Source organism: Nannospalax galili, unplaced genomic scaffold, assembly GCF_000622305.1.
Source record: "Nannospalax galili isolate Female #2095 unplaced genomic scaffold, S.galili_v1.0 scaffold185, whole genome shotgun sequence".
NCBI lineage: Eukaryota > Metazoa > Chordata > Mammalia > Rodentia > Spalacidae > Nannospalax > Nannospalax galili.
Window position 1 is genome coordinate 405,650 of NW_008355474.1, and position 24,956 is coordinate 430,605.

Consider the following 24,956-nt stretch of genomic DNA (forward strand, 5'->3'; position numbering starts at 1 on the left):
TAAGTGGGAAAACCATGATGGAGGGGTGAGACAATGTGAGAGATAAATAATGCCTAGCTAGTTTTGAAAACCAGAGGGAACCATATTCTACAACCTACTGACAAATTATACATAGCAGATCAAGAAATAATATCCTTGCCCTTCTTGGTTGACTAGTTCTAGGGGACTATGAGCATCTCTCAAAATGTCCTGTAATTGTGGTGGGTCACTTGTCCTCTTGATCAAAGAGGCTAAGGAGACCCCACCAGATGGACGTGAACCAGTTACAACCTACTGACAAATTATACATAGCAGATCAAGAAATAATATCCTTGCCCTTCTTGGTTGACTAGTTCTAGGGGACTATGAGCATCTCTCAAAATGTCCTGTAATTGTGGTGGGTCACTTGTCCTCTTGATCAAAGAGGCTAAGGAGACCCCACCAGATGGACTTGAACCAGTGTCCCGTGTAAAAAGAGGAGGGTCAACACAGGAATCATTTCCTCCATTGCTTCCAAGCGAAGCCAACCATGGTCGAGCAGGACCTTTGACTTATCTTCACATACGTGGGACTGGTAAAAGAAAGGAGCCAGGGTCTCCTCCCAAGCCCATGTGACCCCTGAACAATAGATTCTCAAACGACCTTAAGAGTAAAAATTAATTGGTTTATATGGGCCAACTCTATGGCCTTAAATACCCAAAAGGAAAGTATAACCAAAGATTAAAGGGGCCAATATAATTTCTTAAGAGTCCATATGTATAGCTAAAGGCTATATAACAAGTAACAATGCCAGAGAGGGTGGCCAAAGGGACCCCCAAATAGTAACCCAGCGTAGAACTGGGAAAATGAACAGCAGACCCCAATCTTATCTAAAGGAATATTGACAACTGATTACTGCTAGATGAGGAACAGCTGACCATCCTCAAACAAAGACCTCTAGATAGGCTGACTAGATTCACCAGATGGACAAGTAGTGGGGAATGGCTGGGGGTGCTGACAACACAGCAGATAGTAGCAGGGATATCAGAGCATAAGGGCTCTAAGGGGAGGAGGGAGGTTATGGGAGGGTGCCATCTGGGAAGTGGGTGTATAGTTGAATAAGATGGTTTGGGATGTTCTGTGTGATATACACACAGAAAAAAAAAAGAAAATCAACAAATTAAAAAAAATATTTGAGGAGGAAGCATAGAAATTACGTCATGTTAATTAGTAGAGGTGATAAACATTACCATTGAAATCTACCTGATGACTTTATAGACATACACAGGTGCCAAGGATTCAAGTGCAACCGATTATGACTAGTAATAGATACATACAGATGGATACATGCACCAGCATCTCAGTGTTAGTAGCAAAAACAATGAGTCTTTCTGCAAGGAACAGTATATTCTAAAATGAAATGGAGATCTTTTTTTGTTTGTTTGTTTTGCCTTTTTTGAAACAGGGCCTCCTTGTAGTCCCAGCTGTCCTGGAAATCACTATGTGGACCAGGCTGGCCTTGAACTCACAGAGATCCGCCTGCCTCTGCCTCCCAACAGCTGGGATTAAAGGCATGCGATATTCTAAAATGAGCTTAATGGAGATCTTTTTTAAAGGTTAAAAACTCATCCAGTTTTATGTCTTTCAGGGCTTGTACTGAGTTCAATATTGTATAACTACATTAATTCAACTGTGAACTTAGAAAACTGAACCCACTTGTGAAAGAGATGTACTGTTGCTCTGGAGTGTTACTGAATACGTTAAAGCTATAATAAAATGCTCCTTCTAATCATGTAGTTATTAAAAATTTTAAAAAATGATAAAAAAATAAAAATGAAAAATCTTAAAATGTAAATTAATGGATTATTTTCATGAAGAAATCACAGAATTGAAACACTTCTCATAGAGAACTCCTAGATCCTCAAGTTTATGAGTTTACTCCCATTTGTAGAAAGATCTATCTGGTTCATGGTTGGTAATTGAATGGCTGATATACTGACTTTCCATTACTAGCTCATAGCAGACATGCTAATTGATGCGGCACATATTTCAATTCATCTAGGTATTCTTTCTCCTCAGAACCTGTGTTGGGCTTCAGGTTCTTCTCTACATAATCAAAGCCAGTCTTTCAGGGTTGAACTTGAATTTTATTTGCCAAGTAGATGGGATGCTCTATATTATGGAGAATTTTTTCATTCCAGCTTTAAGTGGATCAGCTTCATCAGGAAGCAATGAGACAGTTTTGAGTTGGGAGTGTTAGGAGGATTAGTCTGGTCATGGTACCTGGTATTTACTGCTAGGGAGAAGGAAGGAAGTGGAGACAGATATGCCTAGGAAGAGCTGATGTATTGCTCATTCATTGTTTGGAAGTTGAATTCTACCAATATAGTTAAAGGGGTGAGTGTTTATGTCATGTGTGTGCAATGAAGGTGAAGACGTGGTGCTTTTCTTTGAAGAGCTTATTAGCTTGCTTAATAAATGTTGTGTCTGTAATGTGTGCCATGGGTTATGATGACTACTTGGACTCTGGATATAGTAGTGAGCAAGCAAAGTCTTCTGAGTATAAAATATTTAAGAAGTAAAGATCCATTTTGATGAATGTTAACAAAAGGGAAGTAGATGGAGCTCTGGGCATGTACAGTGAGGGAGTCCTCACCACTTCTGATGGCCTGAAGCATCAGTGGGTATGTCGAAGCACTTGGGGATATATGTGTTGGGAAGGGAGCGTGCTTCAGGCAGAGAACTGTGGTCCAGCAAGAGAATTAGAATTAGAAGGGTGATTTGAAATGCTGGAGACTCATAGGAATCAGGTTATAGAGATGGGGTTTGGGACTTTATCCTAAGGACAATAGTAGGCCATATAAGAGGTTGACTCTGGGTTGACTTGCATCTTAAAAGGATCCCTCTAGCTCCAGAGTGGTGGCTATAATCCCAGAGAAGGAGGTGGCTGATGGGGTGGCCGTGGAGAAACTGTTCTGAGGCAGCACAGACGGGTTGGTGGCATTGACTAGGGTAATGATGAATAGATGATACTTAGGAAATGTGAAGGAGAAGCTTTGGAGGATGCTTGAGGAAGGTGAGAGGAGGAATCAAGGATGATCTCTACCCTTGGACTTCAGGCATCTCAGGGTCCTGAACAGGACAACAATGGCAGGAGCAGGGTGTGGCTGTAAGATGTTTGAGTCTGTGAGACAAGGAAGGTGTGGTCCAGCAGGCAGTTGTTTATATGGGCCTGGGACTCAGAAGGGAAGGCTGGGTGATGTTACAAATTTGGGGGTTGCCAGGCATGGTGGCACACACCTTTAATCCCAACACTCGGTGGGCACAGGCAGGCGGATCTCTGTGAGTTCTAGCAAAGCCAGCATGGTTTACGTTGTGAGTTCCAGGCGAGCTGGGGCTACAGGGAGACCCTGTCTCAAAAAAAAAAAAAAAAAAAAAAAAACAACAAACAAACAAAAAAACTGCCCCAAATTTGGAGGTCTTTGGAGTGACTAGCAAGAAAATTTAGCTGCTTAAAAAGAATTTATAGAACATACTGCAGGCATGGGGATGTAGCTTCATTGGTAGAATGCTTGCCTAGGTAGGAGGACGAGAAGTATAAAATCATCCTCAGCTACATAGCAAGTTTGAAGGCAGCCTACATGAAATTCTTTCTCAAAAAAATAAAATATAAGATAAAAAACCAAAAACCAAACACAAACTGCAGACTGATTGGTGGCCCACACTCTGTATTTGGTTCTCTGACATACTTTGTTTTCTTGACCCAAAATGTGTCTGTATGTCTATGTGTCCGTATCTGTTTAATGAGGGCCAGCAATGAGTGCTGGAATTTTACATTAAAATTCAGACTCTGACTTTTGGAAAAAGAGATCACTTAGCAGCACCATTCTCTCCCCTTCCCTCCATTCCCCTCCCTTCTCTCCTCTTCTCCCCTTCTCTTGTGTATATGTTGGGGTGTGTGTGTGTGTGTGTGTGTGTGTGTGTGTATCTGTTGGTGTGGGCATGCTTGTGGAGGTCAGAGGACAACCTGCAGGAGTCACTTCTCTCCTTCTACCACGTGGATTTTGGGGGTCTAAGGTCATTAGGCTTGGCAACAAGTACCTTTACACTGAGCCATCTTGCTGGCCCTTCCCTCACATTTCTGAGAGCTGAGAGCATGGCAGCAGTGGCCTATTAGGTAGGGCATGTACGTAGTCTTTAGCCTGCTATAGTCCCCACTCACCTCTATGGTATGCCTCATAATGATTCTAGGTTGCTTTACTTACTTATCTTTCCTACTTGGCATCTCTGTCAGATTTCATCTTGTCCCCCTGCTATAAAGTGAAATGTGAAGAAGGCCTAGAGCCCAAAGAGCTCCCACCATTTAAAGGGGAGGTAGAGGAAAAAGCATTAGCAAAGAAGACCAAAGAACAACCAGAGATACAGGAGAAAAGCCAGGAGGATTATTATCAAGAGGAGGGAGTGTCTACCAGTGCTGAACTGAGCTGAGCTGGGTCAGTGCTGCTGATTGGTTCTGATGTGATAAGGATGTGTCTTTTGGTCTTCTCATGTGCAGGCCATCGGTAACATCCGTGAGAGCTACTGCATGTGCAGAATGTGGAGTGGAAGTGTGTGAGGCCCTGAGGGTGGGAGGGATGGGAGAGAAGGGGGACAGGGAGACATTGGAAACTTCTTCAAGGTGCTTGGCTATGAAGGGCAGCTTGTGTTGAGAAATTTCAGGATAAACTCAGCCCAGCGACCCTGAATGTTAATTTGCCTTGAGTAGTTAGGTAAAACCATTGTTTTTCTTTTGCCTTTTTTTTTTTTTTTTTTTTTTTTTTTTTTTTTTTGTCGTTCTGAGACAGGGTCTCCCTGTAGCCCCAGCTGTCCTGGAACTCACTATGTAGACCAGGCTGGCCTCGAACTCACAAAGATCCGCCTGCCTCTGCCTCTGCCTCCCAAGTGCTGGGATTAAAGGCGTGCACCACCACGCCTGGCCTGCTCTTTTTTTTTAAAATGGGGTCTCACACAGCCTTCATTGTGGCCTCAAGCTCATCATGTAGTCTGAATGACCTTGAACTCCTGATCCTCCTTCCTCCACCTCTAGATTACTAAGATTACAGAAGTGCACCACCATATCTAGTTTCCAAAGTGCTAAGGATTAAACCCTGGTCTTCATGCACACTAGTCAAGCACTCTCCCAACTCAGCCACATTCCCAGCCCAGTCCATTCATTGTTTTTCTATTAAAATAAATAAACTGGGGCTGGATAGTTGGCTCAGTGGTTAAGAACACTGGTTGTTCTTGCAGAAGACCTGGGTTTGAATCCCAGCACCCATGTGGCAGCTAACAACTGTCTGTAACTCCAGTTCCAGGGGATCCAACAGCCTCTTCGTTCTCTGTGGGCATTGCAGGACATCAGTGCACTTACCTACATGCAGGCAATATGCTCATACACATAAAATAAAAATAATAAGTAATTTTTTTTGTCTTTTTGAGACAGGGTCTCCCTGTAGCCCCAGCTGTCCTGGAACTCACTATGTAGACCAGGCTGGGCTTGAACTCACAGAGATCCGCCTGCCTCTGCCTCCTGAGTGCTGGGACTACAGGTGTGCGCCAGCATGCCCAGCTCATTAAATATTTTTTAAAAAAATAAATAAACAATGGATATGTTGTAGAATAGTGAGGCCTCTGAGCCAAGACTAGTGATGAAAACCTAGATAGGTTAGATTTTGGTTAAATCCTGAGGGCTCTGCCTGTGCCAGACAATGTGCTAGTCCCTTTATATGTGGTATTTCTCAGATGGTCTTCAAAATGAACTGGTGGTATAGTGATATAGATTTTCTCTCATTTTGTAGATGAGTAACTGATACTTAGAGAAGTATGTTGACAAGGCTGATAAAGGCAGAGCTGGGTCTTGAATCTGGACATCATCACATTAGATATCTGTATACCTGGAAACTTTTCTTCCAGTAAGGGTGTGTGTGTGTGTGTGTGTTTGTGTGTGTGTGTGTGTTTTCGTTTTCCTGCTCTCTTACATTAATTTTTCTTTCCCTGTTTCCCTCTCTCTCTGGGATTGAACTCAAGAACTCATGCATGCTAGGCAAGTGCTCTACCACTGAGCCACCACCACCACCCTAGATCTTTTTCACAACAGCATACTGGATTACTGTAGCTTTATAATAAATCTTAAAACTGTTAACTTAAATCCTGTAATTTAGTCCCCCCCCTTTTTTTTGAGATAAGGTCTCATTGTATAGCAGTGTCTGGCCTAGAGCATGGTACATAGACCAGGCTGGCTTAAACTCACACAGATCCACCTGCCTCTGCCTCCTGAGTCCTGGGATTAAAAGGCTTGCACTACCATGTCCAACTAATTTAGCCCTTTTAAATAATTGGGGCTGGAGAGATGGCTAGACAGTTAAGAACATATACTACTCTTGCAGAGGACCCATTCAGTTTCCAGAATCCATGTATCTCCCACTCTAGGGGATCCAATACTGTCTTCGGGACTCTTGAGGTTACCTGTACTTGCATGTGCACATTTTACCCCCATATATACATAATTAAAAACAAAATCTTAAATTACTCTGGCTAAGCTAGGTCATTTGTATATCCATAAATTTTAGAATCATCTTGTCAATTTCTTTTTAAAAAATATTTTTATGTGTATGAATGTATTGCCTGCAGGTGTGTAAGTGCACCCATGTCATATAATGCCCAAAGAAGTCAAAAGAGGGTGTTGAATTCTCCTGGAACTGGATTCACTTACGGTTGTCAGCTGCCATGTAGGCACTAGGACTAGAACCCATGTCCTCTAAAAGAGCAGCCAGTGCGCTTAACCACTGAGCCATTTCTCCTGCCCTGCCTCTTCTTTTTTAAAAAAAAATTTATTATTTTTATTTTATGTGTATGAGTGTATTGCCGGCATGTATCTAAGTGTATCCATGTTGCACAGTGCCCACAGAGATCAGAAGAGGATTTTGGATCCCCTTGAACTGGAGTTAAGAATGGTTGTTAGCTGCCATGTGGGTGCTGAGAATTGAACCCCGGTCCTCTGCAAGAGCAGCCAGTGTTCTTAACTATTGAGCCATCTCGCCAGCCCCCATCTTACCAATTTCGATAAAAACAAGACCTGCTGAGATTTTTTTAATTTTTGTTTTTCTTTTATTTATTTAGTTATATTTTTTATGTGTATCAGTGTTAGGCCTGCATGTGTGTAAGGGCACCCCTGTCACACAGTACCCACGGGGGATGGAAGAGGGCAATGGATCCCTGGAACTGGAGTTATGGACAGTTGTTAGCTGCCATGTGGGTGCTGGGATTCAAACCCAGGTCTTCTGCAAGAACAGCCAGTGTTCTTAACCACTGAACCATCTCTCCAGCACCCTCATTTTCATTTTTCTTTGGTGCTAGAGATTGAACCCAGGGCCTTTTGCATGGTAAACAGCATTCTACCACTGAGCTATGCTTCCAGGCTCCTTGCTGGGATTTTGATTGGGATGTATTGATTACTGTGAGGCTTTTCCAAAAAGGAATGAGTCCTCACTCATCTTGAGATTTTCTATCTCATTTATAGAGGCATTAAAAGAAATCCACTAAAATATGTAAATTTAGGCCAAAGCTTAGTAATGAAAGCTATAGGGTGAGGTAGATAAGGAAAATCAGTAGAGGGGTTAAAAATGAGATGACAAATGGTAGCTAGTCCTGAGCCATAGTGGTAGATAAGAGGGTGTAGTGAGAGCTTGGGCAACAGGGAAACCCAGGCCTTGTGTGAGGGGCAGGCAATGTTGTCACGCAAGAATATAAGTTTAGGGTTAGTGAAATGACTCAGCAGGTAAAGGCTTTTCCTGTCAAGCCTGCTGACCTGAGTTCAATCCTCAGGACCCACATAGTGGAAAGAAAGAACAGACTTTTAGAAGTTGTCCTCTGATTTCCATGCATATGCATGTAGACCTACACAAACATACACATATGAAAGAATATGAGTTTGGCGTTGTTTGATCTTTGTTTTTTTTTTTTTTTTTTTTTTTTTTTTTACAAGTTGTTTGATCTTTTTTTTTTTTTTTGATACAGTGTCTCCCTATAGACCAAGCTAGCCTGGGACTCACTATGTAGACCAGGCTAGCCTTGAACCCAAATTCTGGGATTAAAGGCATGCACCACCACACCTGGTGTTGTTTGATCTTTAGCCAAGAAAAGTTGGAGATCTGGATTTTATGGAGTCTCCTAATATTTAAAATTGAAATTGAAAACATTGGATGAGTCAGAACTCCCTGTAAACTACCAGTCTGTGACCTCTGTCTTAGTCTAATCATTTTTGGTCCTCATTTTCATCATCTGTAAGCATGAAGGTATTGAAGACAGTCTCAAGTTTCTTTCTAGTTTAATGATTTGCAATTTCAAAAGAGGAAAATGTCACAATAACTAGAAGTTTTTAGAGGTAGCTGAAAATATCTAAAGAAATAACCTGAGAAGTTCAGAGCTTTATAGTTCAAATATCACCATCATGACTTTTCTTTATTAATTTTTATAACCTTTGTGGAGGGGCACTAGGATGATTTGGCCAACCATATGAGAGCTCTAGGCCTTCACAACCCAAACCCAGCATTCTTTTTACTATAGTGCCACCATCTCTGAAGGCTCTGGAGATAGCCTCCAGAGAAGGGAGAGCAGTTATAGGGTTCTTTTAGAGGGCCTTAAGTTCAGTTGAAGGCAGGTCCCTAGCTAGATACAGAATTTAGCTTGATTAAAGTGTTAAAGCTTTAGGGTTGAATAGTTAAAGTCTTTGTGTGAATTCTCTGAGGGGAAGAACTTTTGCATGTGTGCATCTTAGTAAGCCCATGTCTGGCATATTATCTAACACACAATTACACTTTTATATAAGTGAGTAAGTAGATTGAGTGATTCTTTGAAGAAGGAATGAAAAGCTTAGGTCAAGGTAGCCAAGAATATTGTCTGAGCCTTTCAAAGATTGTAAGACAAATGCTTCTAGTAAATGCTTTTAGAATGTTAAATAGAAAACTGAGAGACTTTATTCTTACAACTTGGCCCATAGATAGTAAAAGCTTACCAAGTTCTCAGATTTGACTCTGAGATCTGGATTTTGATTAATATGACATATAATTAGTATTATCTCCCTATGCAGCATGTTTGAGAAATCAAATGTGGGTATGAGGAAGTTAAAGACACCCAAGGGTTTTATAGGCCTTTAAAACTTCCAAACAAATATATGTCCTCATTTTTTGAAGATGCATATTAAAATAAGGAATGATAATACATCTGGAATTTCTGTGAGTACCAAGGGTAATGGAGGAGGTAATGATGAATCAGGACTGCGTCTCAGTTGGTAATCATTGAAATTGGAAGCTAAATAGATGGAGTTTCATCACACTCATCTCTATTTTGCATATATTTCAAAGTTTTTACAGTAAATATTAATAAATCAGTTTCATAGGCTCCTCAGTGCATTTGTGAGTTTTTCAGAGTTTGTAAGTAGTATGTCATTGAATTCTTGTCACAATTCTATCATATTTATATAGCCTTTACATTTTATTAGATGCATTAATAATAATAATAATAAATAGTATGATTATTGAGGGATAAATGGGATATAGGAAAAGAGTCTGGCAGAAATAGGAATGTGGGCTGGGCATGGTGGTGCACACCTGTAGTCTCAGAGACAGGATATCTGTGAGATTGAGGCCAGCTTGGCCTACATAGCAAGTGCCAGGGTGAGAGGGAGACCCTGTCTCAAAAAAGACAAAGAAAGGAAAAAGAAAAAGAAAGAAATAGGAATGTGGGCTGGGCGTGGTAGTGCATACCTGTAGTCCCAGCATTCGGGAGGCAGAGGCAGGCAGATCTCTGTGAGATCGAGTCCAGTCTGGTCTACATAGTGAGTTCCAGGTCAGCTGAGGCTGCGGGGAGACCCTGTCTCAAAAAGGCAAAAAAAAAAAAAAAAAAAAGGGAAAAAAAAAAAAAAAAGGAAAAGAAAAAAGAAATAGGAATGTAGGCTTTTAGTGGGACAGCTGTGGCTTGGCCTTTAGGCAGGTCATTCAACATCTCTGAGTCTGGGTCCCCAGGTCTGTAGAAGAAGGATAATGCAGTTTCCCTTGCACAGTTGTGGGGAAAGCCAAGTGTGAAGTAGACAATTAGAGGACAGTATCTATTCCACTTTAAGGGTTCAGATCTGGTATATTTTATTATTAGACAAAGGCAGTGAAATGGAAGGCTAAAAATGCCTCAGGGAGCTCACCTATGACCTCTTTCTTCCCTATATGAATTATAAGTGCCAAGGATTATGTAAACATGCAGTGATTTTCTTATTTTAGAAATAGAATTCATGAAGATCAGATTGGACCACTTTAGGGTTTATAAGAACTATACCCATGACTGCCTTTTGAAAAGTAAGGAAGATAAAGGCTTATTAAACCAATGGGATATCATTTGATACCTGTTGATTTGGCCTTTGTTAAAAGATTTTTTATTACAAATCCATCTGTGTGTGTGTGTGTGTGTGTGTGTGTGTGTGTGCGTGCTCGCACACACATGCACAATTGAGTGTCGTGGCACATGTATGGAAGTCAGAGAACAACTTGCAGGAGTCAATTCTTTTCTTCCACCATGTGGCTCCCAGGGAATCAAGCTCAGGTCATTAGGTTTGGCAGCAAATGCCTCCACCTATTGAGCAATCTCGCCAGCCTGACATGACTTCCTTTGAAAAGCCTATATCTAGGGACTGGAGAGATGGCTTAGTGGTTAAGAGCACTGAATGCTCTTATAGAGGAGCCAGGTCAATACCCAGCACCCATATGGTAGCTAGCAACCATCCATAGCTTCAGTTCCAGGGGATCCGACATCCTCTTTTAACCTCCTTAGGCATGGCACCACATGGGTGCATTTACGTACATACAGGCAATACACTCATAGACAAAAATAATAAATACAATATTTTTTAAAAGCCTATATCCAGCCAGGCGTGGTGGCGCACGCCTTTAATCCCAGCACTTGGGAGGCAGAGGCAGGCGATCTCTGTGAGTTCAAGGCCATCCTGGTCTACATAGTGAGTTCCAGGACAGCTGGAGCTACAGGGAGACCCTGTCTCAAAAAGACCAAAAAAAAAAAAAAAAAAAAAAAAAAAAAAAAGAAAAAGAAAAAAAGCCTATATCCAGAGATTTAGTAATCACTGCTTACAATGAGTTTTAAGGATTTCAGAAGAGGAAATGTTATGGAACCATTAAAAGGGATTATATAGCTGGGAATGGTGAAATATGCCTTAATCCCAGCATTTAGGAGGCAGAGGCAGGTAGATCTCTGAGCTGGAGGCCAGCCTGGTCTATGTAGTGAGTTCTGGGCCAGCTGTGGCTATAGGGAGACCCTGTCTCCAAAAAAAAAAAAAAGGCTTATATAAGCATGCAAGATAGTACCTGTGCCTGGAAAAAAAAAAAAACAAAAAACCAAATATCTATGATATTATCCCTAGTATATAGTTATGACACATAAATGTATGTAATGACTAGAGAAGAACATGGAAAGAAAAACAGTTATGTTTTTTTTTTGGAGATAGTAGCTTAGTTTTTCTTTAAAAAAATCTTTTATTGTTGAAGGCTGTGCTTACATGTCTACACATCATGGTACACTTGGAATATGGGTAACTTCTTTCTAAAGCTAGAAGTAATAAAAAACTAGAAAACGAGGAGGAGCATGCGGGTTGAAGAGGGTCAGGCTAGGGAGGCAAAGTGAGGGCACCATGGATTTGAGGGTCAGACCTGTGACTCAGGCAATAAGGAGGCCTGAGTGAAGGCTGCTATGAGCAGAACTTAGTTTTTTCTTTTAAAAAAAATTAAATTGGACAGTAGGGACTGAGACCTTGGCAGACTTCCTGAGAGAGCCTGGATCTGGCCTCTGCATAGTGGTGAGCTTCCCCAAATTGTGCCCTGCCCAACCCCCTACATTGGGATCATGTGTGGCCCCTCCCACTTCATCAGGGCTAGACTTCTCTGCCCTGCAGTAGGGGCCCAGACATTAGCAGACAGCTTGAGAATGCTTAACTGGGGCCTCACCTTAGCATACTTCCCAAATTGTGCTGTGACTGCCCGATAGTAGGGGTCCAGACTTGGAAGGAAGCCTGAGTGTACCTGACTGGAGCCTGACTTCGGCCTCTGTGGGAGCTCCTAACCAGCTGAACTGAAGCCATCTGTTCCCTCCAATATAAAATCTGAGAGAACCTGAAACCTAGACTAACCAGCTTTACATACCCCCCCCAAAAAAACAGCCAAGGCATACCAATAATACAAACAAAGCAGACTTCAACTCAACAAAGGAAGGCTTTGGTTTCATACCAGAATCGCAAACAACAAAAGAATGCCAAAATTACAACAGAAAAATAATATGGAAAACCAAGACAGTATGTTCCCACCAAACTCCACCAGTCCTATAGAAGAGTTCTACAAGGAGAATCCCCTAGAGTTAACCCAGGACACAGAATTTAAAAGAACCATCATAAACAGGATCAAAGAATTCAGCAAATTTAAAGATCACACAACAAACAAATCAAAGAACTAAAAGAAGATAGGGATAAACTTCTGACTGAATTCACAAAGAGATAGAAATATTGAAGAAAACTCAGTCTGAAATAAAGAAGGAAGCAAACAACTCAGTGAGCCAATTTGAAACAACAGGAGAAGGCCTCACTGATAGAATGAATGAAATGGAAAACAGAACATCAACACTGGAGGATAAAGTTAAAGAACTGGACCACTTAAGCAAAGATTATGAAAAAAATTTAAGAACACAGGAATTGAATATGCATATGTGGGACACCATGAAAAGACCATCATAGGTATAGAAGAAAGAGAATTTTGGGTTAATTGTATTGAACAGATACCAGATTGTAAACAGAATTGTAGAAGAGAATTTCCCAAAATTAAGGAAAGATTTCCCCATAGAAATATAAGAAGCACATAGAACACCAAATAAACAGGACCAGAAAAGAAACTTCCCATGGCATAGCATAGTAAAAACACTTATTGTTTAGAACAAAGAGAGAATACTGAAATCTGCAAAAGAAAACAACTCACATGTAAAGTAAAATCCATCAGAATTACAGCTGACTTCTCAATGCAAACTATGAAAACCAGAAGAGTCTGGACCAAAATATTCCCAGTTCTAAATGACCATAGATGCCAATCCAGAATACTTTATCCAGCAAAAATGTCTGTAGTTGAAGGGGAAAGAAAAATTTTCCACAACAAAAATAGGCTGAAAGAATACATGTTCACAAACCAGCCCTTCAAAGAATACTTGAAGCAATACAAAGAATGGTGAAAGGAACAACTATACCCCAGGGGCAATAGAAAGAAACTAAATGAGGGTATAATTCTGGAAACACAAAATTAGACAAAGAATACAAACGGTAATCAACATGGTGGTAAGCCATGGACAGGGAGGCCCTGTCTCAAAAAAAAAAAAAAAAATCATCCTTTTGTTGTCTGCAAGAAACACATTTCACTTTCAAGGACAGGAACTACCTTAAGGTGAAAGAATGAAAAAGAATATTCCAAGCAAATAGCACTAAGAAACAAGCAGGGGTTGCAGTTCTAATATCTGACAAAATAGACTTCAAACTAAAACTAATCAGAAGAGATTAAGAGGTCACTTCATTCTGATCAAAGGAACAATTAACAAGAACATACTACAATCATGAACATATATGCTCCAAAGTAGTGCACCCAAATTCATAAAAATAACACTACAGGACTTTAAGACACAGATTAACCCAACTCAGTAATAGTAGGGGACTTCAGTACCCCATTGTCTTGATTAGACAAGTCAGCCAGACAATAAATGGAGAGACATCTGGATTAAGTGATACTTTACATCAAATGGACCTAACAGACATCTACTGAATATTTTACCCAAGCACCAGAGTATACTTTCTATTCAGCACCCCATGGAACTTTCTCAAAAATTGACCACATACTGGGGCATAAAACAAACCTCAACAAATACAAAAAAATTGAAATAATTCCATGCATTCTATCAGACCACAGCACAATAAAGCTTAAAATCACTGAAAGAAGCCCTAGTAACTAAATGCACTCATGGAGATTAAACAACACACTCCTGAATGCTGAATGGGTCAAAGACAAAATTAATAAAAGTATTCTTGGAATTAAACAAAAAGGACAATACAACACAACAGAACCTCTGGGACACTTTAAAGGCAGTCCTAAGAGGGATGTTTGTAGCTCTATGTGCCTACATTAAAACATCCAAAAGAGCACAAATAACATTGCAACTCAAGACTCCGGAAAGGCAAAAACAAATGAAACCCAAACCCAGCAGATGAGAAGAAATAACAAAAATCAGAGGAGAAAGTAATGAAATGGAAACAAAGAAAACAATACAAAGAATCAATGAATCTAAGAGGTGGTTCTTTGAAAAGCTAAACAAGATAGACCCTTAGCCCAGTTAACCAAAAGAAAGAGCAAATCCAAATCAACAAAATCAGAGATGAAAGGGGAAACATCACAACAGACACCAAAAAGATCCAGAACATTGTACAGGAATGCTTTAAAAACTTATATCCTGGGGCTGGAGAGATGGCTTGGTGGTTAAGAACACTGGTTGTTCTTGCAGAACACCCAGGTTCAAGTCCCAGCACCCACATGGCAGCTAATAACTGTAACACTCGTTCCAGGGGAATCCGAAGCCCTCTTCTAACTTCCATGGCATTGCGCGACATGAGTGCACTTACCTACATGCAGGCAGTACACTCATACACATTAAAATTTTTTTAAATTTTAAAAAATAAAATTTTTAAAAAGTTAAAAAAAACCCTTATATCTTATTAAATTTGAAAATGTAAAAGAAATGGATGGATAGCCAAAATCATGGGAACCATCAAAGCTAAACTAAGAAGAGATCAACAGTTTAAACAGACCCATAACATATAAGGGAAATTGAAACAGTAATACAAAATCTTCTGACTAAAAAAAGTCCAGGCTCAGATGGATTTACAGCAGAATTCTACCAGACTTTTAAAGAAGATCTGCAACCAATACTACTTAAATTATTCAAAAAGATAGAGGGAGAATACCCAAATTCCTTCTATGAAGCCAGCGTCACTCTAATATCCAAACCAGGTAAAGATACAACCAAAAAAAGAAAATTATAGATCCATATCCTTAATGAACATAGACGCAAAAATTCTCAACAAGGTACTTGCAAGACACACATCAGAAAGATCATCCACCATGATCAAGTAGGCTTTATTCCAGAGATGCAGGGATGGTTCAAGATAGGCAAGTCAATAAACATCATAAATCATATAAATGGACTCAAAGACAAAAATCACATGGTCATCTTAACAGATGTAAAAAAAAAAGCCTTTGACAATAATCAGCGTGCATTTATGATAAAAGTCTAAAGGGAACTGGACTGGAGGGAACATACCTCAACATAATTAAAGCTATGGATAACAAACCCACAGCCAACATCATCCTAAAGGGAAAAAGAACTGGAAGCATTCCCATTAAAATCTGGAACCAGACAAGACTGTCCACTATCTCCACTCCTTTTTAATCTAGTACTTGAAACTCTTGCTAGAGCAATAAGACAAGAGAAGGAAATTAAAGGAGTACTAATTGGAAAAGAAGAGGTCAAATTATCCCTTTTTGCAGATGATATGATACTATACCTAAGAAATTCCCAAAATTCCACTAGAAAACTCCTAGAACCTATTGACACTTTCAGTAAAGTGGCAGGTTATAAAATTAATTTATAAAAATCAGTAGCCTTTCTATATACCAATAATAAGCAGTGAGAAAAAGGGTACAGGGAAACTTTCCCATTCACAATAGCCTCAAAAAATAAAAAGTATCTTGAAATAAACCTGACCAAAGACATCAAAGACCTCTACAATGAAAAATTTTTTTTTAATTTATTGAATTTTTGTGTATTTCATGTAGAAAATCATCTTTATACCCCCTTCCCCTTTGGCACCCTCCCATGCTCCCCCCTCACTGGAATTCATACCTTCTGTCATTTGTGTTAAGGTCTATCATGTAAAGTTAGTGTTCCCAGATGTTCTTCAGTGCAAGATCAACCACTGGGATCTAGTCAGTCTATCTAGAGTCCCTCCCTTTAAAAAGATTAGCTCATTCTCACCCAATAGTAATCAACTGCCAATAATTCTTTGACTAAGATTGGGGCCTGCTGTTCATTTCCCTAGTTCTGTGCTGGGCTTTTGTCTGTTTAAGTTTTCATGGCTCTTGTGTATCCTGACACCTTTGCTTCTACAATGAAAATTTTAAATCTTTAAAGAAAGAGATTGAGGAAGACACCAGAAGATGCAAGGACCTCCCATGCTCATGGATTGGAAGAATTAATATTGTGAGAATGACCATCCTGCAAAAGCAATATGTTAGATTCAAATGCAGTCCAGTCAAAATCCCCATGACATACTTGACAGAATTAGGGGAAAAAAAAATCCTTAAATGAATATGGAAGCACAAAGACCACAAATGACCAAAGCAACTCTGAACACAAAGAGCAATGCTGAGGGGATTACAATACTAGATCTCAAACTATACTGCAGAGCTCTAGTCATAAAACCAGCTTGGTACTGGCACCAAAACAGACACATAGATCAATGGAATATAATTGAAGACTCAAACATGAGTACATGCAATTACAGCCACCTGATATTTGACAAAGGTGCCAAGAACACACAATGGAGGAAAGACAGCATCTTCAGCAAATGGTGTTGGCAAAACTGGATCTCTAACTCTAGAAGAATGAAAGTAGCTCCTTATCTTTCACCTTGCACAAATCTCAACTCTGAATGGATCAAAGACCTTAATATGAAACTTGAAACTCTGAAGCTGTTAGAAGAAAGCATTGGCAGTAACTTACAAGATAATATGTGTAGGAAAGGACTTTCTAAATTGGACACCAGTTGCTCAGGAATTAAGGTAAACAACCGGGACCTTATTAAACTAAAAAGCTTCTGTACAACAAAAGAAATAATCAAGAAAGTGAACAGAAAACCCACAGAGTGGGGAAAAAAATCTTCATTAGTGATACAGCTGACAGAAGTTTAACATTCAAAATATATAAAGAACTTTAAAAAAAAATCAAGAAAACAAATAACCCATTTAAAAGATGGGATAAAGATCTAAACAGAGTTCTCAAAAGAAGAAATAAAGATGGCTAAGAAACATCTTAAAAAGTGTTCATCATTGTTAGTAATTAGGGAAGTGGAAATTAAAACCATGTTAAGATTTCACCTTACCCCAGTCAGACTGGCTAAGCTCAAGAGAACAAATAATACCAAATGCTGGCAAGGATGTGGAGAAAGGGGAATGCTCATTCACTGCTGGTGGGATTGCAAACTTATGCAACCCTTATGGAAAGCAGTGAGGAGAACTCCTAAAAAACTAAAAATGAACCTACCATATGACCCGGTTATATACCACTCCTTGGCATATACCCAAAGGGCTCATCCTATTTCAGAGATACTTGTACAACCACATTTGTTGTTTCACAGTAGCTAAGAGATCGAAGCAACCTAAGTGCCCCTCGACTGACAAGTGGTTAATGAAAATGTGGTACATTTACATGATGGAGTTCTACTCAGTAGTAAAGACAGATGAAATAATGAAATTTGCAGGTAAATGGATGGATTTAGAAACTGTTATACTAAGTGAAGTAATACAGACTCAGAAAAACAAAAGATATACGTTCTCATTTGTAGATCCTAGCACCAAATCCTTTCACGTGAGTACATATCCTGATGTAACTGCAGGAACCAGGAAAATGGAAGGGAATCAGGGAGGTAAAGGGAAATAAGGAACCTGAGAGAAAATAATAGTAGGAGACAAATGTTACTAAGGGAGAAATGTGTAAAAAGGGGGTAGTTAAATGGGAGGGTGAGAGGGAGGGCTATACAAGGAACTGTGGGAATAAAGGAGAAGAAGGAGCTCAAGAGAGGTGGGACCATAGCAGACAAAAATTATCAAGGGAGAAATGTGGAAAGTGGGGACACTTTAAATGGGGAAGGTGGGAAGGGAGGATAAGACAGGGAGAGAAAAAGGAGAGATAAATAGTGCCTAGTTAGTATAAAAAACCAGATGGAGGAGCTGGAGAGATGGCTCAGTGGTTAAGAGTACTGACTGATCTTGCAGGGGACCCAGGTTTGATTCCCAGCACCCACATGGTGGCTATGAACCGTCATTAACTCCAGTTCCAGGGGAATCTGAAGCCCTCTTCTGACCTCCATGGTATTTCACGACATGGGTGCACTCACATACATACAGGTAATACCCTTGTACACATAAAATAAAAATAATTAAAAAGAATCCTGCTTAAAAAAAAAACAACAAAAAACAACCCAGAGGGAATTGTTTTAGTCCAAAAACCTACTGAAAAATTAAACATACACTATCTCTACATGAGTCCATGACTATAGCTGAAGGCTGCATAACAAGAAACAGTGCCAGACTGGAGAAACCTTCCTTTGAGTTGTTTGCTAGGGTAGTCCCAAGAGACCCCCAAAATTACACAGACTATTGCCACAGCCCTTGATTGCCTCCCAGAACTTGATAGACCCTATTGTTGAAGACAGGACATACTTTGGACACAGGATTTGGAGCAACGGAGCTGGAACTTACCTAGAAGCCACCTCCCCTGAAGGCTAGCTCATAACTTTGGAGAGCATTACGCAAGCTGATAAGGGAAAACATCAATCAATGGTTCAGCCCCAGCTTCAAGGTTAACCACATCAATGACCAGCACAGAAAACGACATTGGTACAGTAGTAGCACTTTTATCTTGGGGGTAATCAACAACTACCTAATTGAACTTAAAGCCCATCAATGGGAGGAAACTCATGTGTGGTACAGTAAACCTAGCCAAATATACATAGCTGGAGAGATCATAGATCTTAGAGAAAACTCCAAGGCTGTCACATCCCTAGACAAATGTAATTTACTATTTGAAAAATATGGATCCTTAAATTTATAGACATGTATCCCAATTACTACTTATCAAAGAAGCTTCTTTTTCAAGAGACAGAGATAATTACTGAGTTCCATAGCTGATCACACACAGAGATTGTGAATTGCCCAAGCCTAAGTGGCACATCTAGGATGCAACCTCTATACCTAAGGCTCACAGAACATAGAATAGGGGATGAAGAGAACACTAATGCATCTTTCATTTCTCATCAATGAAGCTCCCTCATGCAAAAGAGGGCCAGGAACACAAAAGGTCACAAATGACCAAAATGCAGAGAATAAGAGTCTATACAGTGTGGGTCCTTGGACAGGACTCATGTATTAAAGTCCACCCACTCGGGGCTCAGGGATCATTGTGAAAGAGGGGGAAGAAAGATTTTTAGAGCCAGGGAGGAGGTGCATGATCATATGAAAATAGTCCTACAGGTTCCTGGGACTCTTTTCATATGAACCTACAGTAATGGTGTCAGCATACATAAGACCCATGCAAACTTAAACAAACAAAAACCTAGCATACAACTGTGGAAATGGACAGCAGGCCCCAATCTTAGTTGAAGAATTATTGGCAACTCTTTAACTGCTGGGTGAAGAAGAACTGGTCTTCTTAAAAGGAGGGACTCTAGATAGGTTGACTAGATACCAATGGATAGACTTGTACTGAGGGACATCTGGGGACAATAACTTGACATGATAGGCCTTAACACAAATGACAGAAGGTATAAATTCCAGTGGAGGGGGGATATGGGAGGGTGTCATTGGGGAAGGGGCTATAAAGATGATTATGATGTTCTGTATGAAATACACAAAAATTCAGTTAAAAAAAAAAAGCCAAACAAACCAGAAAGCACTCAGGCTATGTTGGTTCATGCCTATAATCCTAGCTCTAGGGAGGTGGAGGCAGAAAGAACAGGATTTCAAGGTCATCCTCAGCTACCTACTGAGGTTGAGGCAATCTTGGGTTGTGTGAAACTGTCTCAAAACCAAACCAAAATGAAACAAACTGCGAAAGCTCTAGAAACCTGAAGGTTATGGTCACTTAGATACAAAAATAAATTAAAACCAAGACTTGTACTTGAACCATTCTACAAAATACCACACTCTGATGCTTTCTTCAGATTTTGCTGTCACCTCTGAACAGTCTTGAAATCTGTTTCTAGGTTCAGTTTCAGAAACTTCAGCAACTGCGCCTTACACAGTACCATGGTGGATCCTTACCAAACGTCAGCCAGCTGCGGAGCAACACATCTGAGTTTCAGGTACCTCCAGATACTTACTTTAGTGACGCTGAATGGAGGGGGAAAAGATAGGCAGAGATTAGCCCTGAAAAGATTAGATTTTGAAGAATAAACTGGGCCTAAGTGCAGTTCAGTCTTTTGGGAAGTCCACCAGTATTGTCTTTCATAGTTTCTACCAGTGAAGTACTGTTACTTCACAAATGGTCAAAGGCAGCATGTCTAGTTGAAATACATGAAGAGTGTTTTCCTGGAATGTACAAGGTCCTGGGTTCCATCTTTAGTGTTGTCAAAAAAAAAAAAAAAAAGGAAGAACTGTAACTTGAACCACACACATAGACACTGACACACACAAGAGTTTTCTACTTGCCACACTAAAGAAAAATAAAGTGGTGGGATTAATTTTAGTATATTTTTAGCAGGTTTTTTTTTTTTGCTTTTCTTTAAAAATTGTGTGGTGTATATGCTGTTGTATATATGTGCCTGTAGCATTCAGAGGGCAGCTTTCAAGAATGAGTCTTTCCTTCTACCTTGGATTCTGGAATCAAACTCAGATTGTCAGACTTGTGTGTCAAGTTCTTTTACCCCCTGATATCCTGCTGGCCCCTGTTTTGTTTTTTTGAAATGTGGTCTCACTATATAGCCCTGGCTGCTCTGAAACTTGCTATATAGAACAAGCTGGCTTCAAACTTAGGGTGATCTTCTTTCCTCTCTCTTTAGTGCTGAGATCACAGAAATGCATCACCATATCTGGCTTTGTTTTTTTATTTTGTTTTATTTTATTTTTTGTTTTTGATACAGGTTCTCACTGTCTAGCTGAAGCTGGCCTTGAGCAGCTATGTAGCTGGGGATGACCTTGGACCTTTGATCCTCCTGCCTCTGTCTCCAGAGTGCTGGGATTATAGGGGTGAGCCACCACTCTGTTTATGCCATGCTAGGAATTGGACCTAGGGCTTTTGTGTGTGCTATGCTAGACAAACACTGCCAACTGAGCTCCAGCTCCAGCCCTGGACTTAAGTTCTTGATCTTCCTACCTCAGCCATATATGAGTCCTGGGATCACAGGCTTATGCCAGTATGCTCAGTTTCATTTAAATAATTTGAATAATTATTTAACTCAAGGTATCCAAAATATCATTTCAACATGTAATCAACATTTAAAACATATTTTATATATTGGGTTTTTTTTGTGCTTTTTGTGTGTGTGGTTTTGTGTGTTTTGTTTGTTTGTTTGAGACAGGGTCTTCCTGTAGCCCTAGCTGTCCTGGAACTAGCTTTGTACACCAGGCTGGTCTCAATCTCCTAGAGATCCCCCTGCTTCTGCCTCCTGACTGCTGGAATTAAAGGCATGTACCACCATGCCTGGCCCTCACATTGTTTTTATGTTGTCTTTGAAAGCCGTTGTATATTTTATACTTAAAGCACTCCTGGGTCTGAACTACTCATATGTTATCAGCCTCATGTGACTAATGACTGCCTCACTGGACAGGTGGGTTAGAGTTATAGATAACCATCTTAGTGCACTGAGATTAGTGTAATTACATATGGTGCTTTAATCATTTACTAGAAGAACCTTACTCAAAACAATGTGAAATTGGTGTTTCAGACAGTAGTGCTGGATACTGTAGTTAAGATCTGAATTAGACCTCCTTTGCTATCCTACTCTCAGAAGTTAGAAGCCTGTCATTTCAATTAAACAAGTGGGGATTTGGTGTTAGAGTTGAGATGTCAACTTTAAGATGACGCATCATAACTCTTTTCCTTTGGGTACGCCTCCATTTTATTTTATTTATTTATTATTTTATTTATTTATTTGTTTATTTGTGTGTGTGTGTGTGCACTTTGTGCATATGGGTGTGCAGGTGTGTGCATCAGAGGCCAGAGGAGGACATCAGATGTCTTCCTCTGTCACTCTCTGCCTTATTCCTTTAAGACTCTCAATGAACTAGAAACTTCAGCTAGGCTGGCTGGCTAGCAAGCTAGCAAGCTCTCAGGATGTGCTTATCTCCTCCCCCAGTGTTGGGGTTACAGGCACACATAGCCATGCCCAGATTTTTATGTAGGTACTAGGAATCTGAACTCACATTCTCATACTTGCACAGCAAGTAGTTTTACCCACTGAGCCATCTCCCTAGCCCTCCCTCCATTTTAAAAGCTGTCCTATTTGTTGAAGAAATTGGGTTAACTTTTTTATGTTACCGAAAATATTGTGGAACATTTTGAATTTAAAAAAAATTATTATTTTTATTTTATGTGTATGAGTATATTGCCTGCATGGATATAAGTGCACCTGTGTTGTGTAGTGCCCATGAAGGTCAGAGGAAGGCATCAGATGCCCCTGGAACTGGAGTTAGGATGGTTGTTAGCTGCCATATGGGTGCTGGGAATCAAACTTGGGTTCTCTGAGTGCTGTTAACCACGGGGCCATCTCTCCAGAACCACATTTTGGATTTTTATTTTTATTTTTATTTTATTTATTTATTTATTTAGACTAAAGGCATGTGCCACCATGCCAGGCTTTTGGATTTTTAATTATAAAGTTTTTGCATATGTATATGTGGATTGTGTGTGTGTGTGTGTGTGTGTGTGTGTTTGTGTGTTTGTGTATGTTTGTTAGCGTGAACATGCAGGTGCCGTGGCATATGTGTGGAAATCAGAAGACAATCTCAGTGGTCAAACAGGGTTTCTCTTTTTTATTTGTAATTTATTTTAAAAAAAATTTTATGTTTTGGTCTTTTTGAGGCAGGTTCTCCCTATAGCCCCAGCTAGCCTAGAGCTCACTATGTAGACCGGGCTGGCCTTGAACTCACAGAGAATCACCTGCCACTGCCTTCTGAGTGCTGGGATTAAAGGCATATGCCACCATACCCAGCAATTTATTTATTTTTATTTATGAGTGTTATGCCTGCATGTGTTTAAGTGTACCCATGTCATGCAGTGCCCACAGAGGACAGAGAAGGTGCGAATCCCTTGGAACTGGAGTTATGAACTGTTGTTAGCCACCATGTGAGTGCTGGGATTCAAACTGGGGTCTGTACAAGAACAGCCAGCGCTCTTAACTGCTGACTCATCTCTCCAGCCCTGAGACAGGGTCTCTTGTTTGCTGCTATAGCTGGCCTGAAAGCTTCCAGAAATTCTTCTGTCTCTGTCTCCCATCTCACTGTTGGAACATTGGGATTATGGACCAGTTCCACTGTGTCCAGCTTTATTTGGGTTCTGAGGATCTGAACCTCAGGTCCTTATGATTTGGTGGCAAGTACTTTACCCACTACTTAGTAGAGATCACCAAGCCATCTCCCTAGCCTGAATTTTGGGTTTTTGAATTAGGAATGCTCAACCAGTTAAGTCTTTGCTAATATTCAAAAAAATCTGAGAAAGCCGAAATCTCTGGCACTTCCGTTTTTTAAGTCTTCAGGTTAGGAATACTTAACCTATATTGCTTTTTTACTTTAAAACAATCATAAACTTACCAAAAAGCTAGCGATCCAGTACAAACAACATTTTTTCCTGGAGAATAAGTTGGTAACCTGATGCCCTGTCACCCCCTAGATCTTTCACTGTATTTCCTACAAGCAAGGACATTGTCCTGTGTGACATTGAAACAGAACCATCAAAGTCAGAAAAGTACCAATGATCACGAGATGACTGCTGTCCCATTATTGTCCTTTATAGCAAAAGACCCAATTCAGAATCACACATATTTAGTCACTGTCTATAGTCTGTCTCCTCTGGAACTTTTGAGTAATTTAATATTAAAAATTATTTTTGGGGCTGGGGAGATGGCTCATTAACGAAGTGCTTGCCGTGCTGGTATGAGGACTAGAGTTTGATTTCCAGAACTCACATAAAAGTGAGGCAGGTAAGACCAGGCTTGGTGGTGTATGCTTTTAATCCCAGAGCTCAGGAGGCAGAGGTGGGTGGATCTCTGTGAGACCGAGGCCAGCCCAGTCTGTGTAGTGAGTTCCAGGCCAGCTGGGGCTACAAGGGAACCCTGACTCAAAAAAACAAAGCAAAACCAAACAAACAAAAAGTGAGGTAGGTATGGCCACGGCCTGTAATCCCAGCATCATGCAGTGGAGATGAGATCCCCGGGCAAACTGGTAGGCAGACAAGCTGGACTTTCTATGCTCTATGTTCAGCAAGAAAATTGCTTCAAGAAATAAAGTGGAGGGATTGAGGAAGACGCTTAGTGCCAACTTCAGGTCTCGACTTGCTCAGGCACACATTTGTATGTACACCCCCCCCACACACAAACGTACCTATACACATGCATACCTGTGAATGCATGCCAATATGCAAGAATTGTTATCTTTGTTTTTTGCTGTGTAGCTCAGGCTGGTATCAAACTGTCTTTCTGCCTCATTCTTCAGTTGTTGGGATTAAAGGTTTGTGTCACCATGCCCAGTCAAGAAATTATATTTAGTTGAGAATGTAGCTCAGTTGGTAGAGTGCCTGCCTAGCGTGTGTGAGGCTCTGGGTTGCATTCCCAGAACCACATAGACTGGGTAGGAGAATCAGAAGTTCAAGGTCATCCTTGGCTACAGAGTATGTTTGAGGCCAGCCAGGGATATATAAGACCCTGATTGAGCTGGGTGTGGTGGCACATGTCTTTTATCCCAGCACTCAGGAGGCAGAGGGAGAGGCAGGTGGAGCTCTGTGAGTTCGAGGCCAGCCTGATCTACATAGCGAGTTCCAGGCCAACTGGGGCTACAGGGAGACCCTGTCTCAAAAATACAAAAAAAAAAAAAGACCCTGACTTAAAAAATTTG

The 24,956-nt window shown here is 40.4% G+C and overlaps 1 protein-coding gene across 4 annotated transcripts in view; it reads left to right on the forward strand.

Moving 5' to 3' along the window:
* Crtc3 (CREB regulated transcription coactivator 3) overlaps positions 1-24,956 on the forward strand; it is a 156,337-nt gene that overhangs the window by 6,241 nt on the left and 125,140 nt on the right. For 3 of the 4 annotated variants that reach the window (XM_029555933.1, XM_008852771.3, XM_017803101.2), the window contains exon 2: positions 20,114-20,212. The exons of the other annotated variant lie outside the window; for it this stretch is intronic. In XM_029555933.1, the coding sequence (XP_029411793.1) occupies positions 20,114-20,212 (99 nt within the window). The remainder of the gene's footprint in view (positions 1-20,113; positions 20,213-24,956) is intronic. 4 annotated transcript variants of the gene reach the window in all.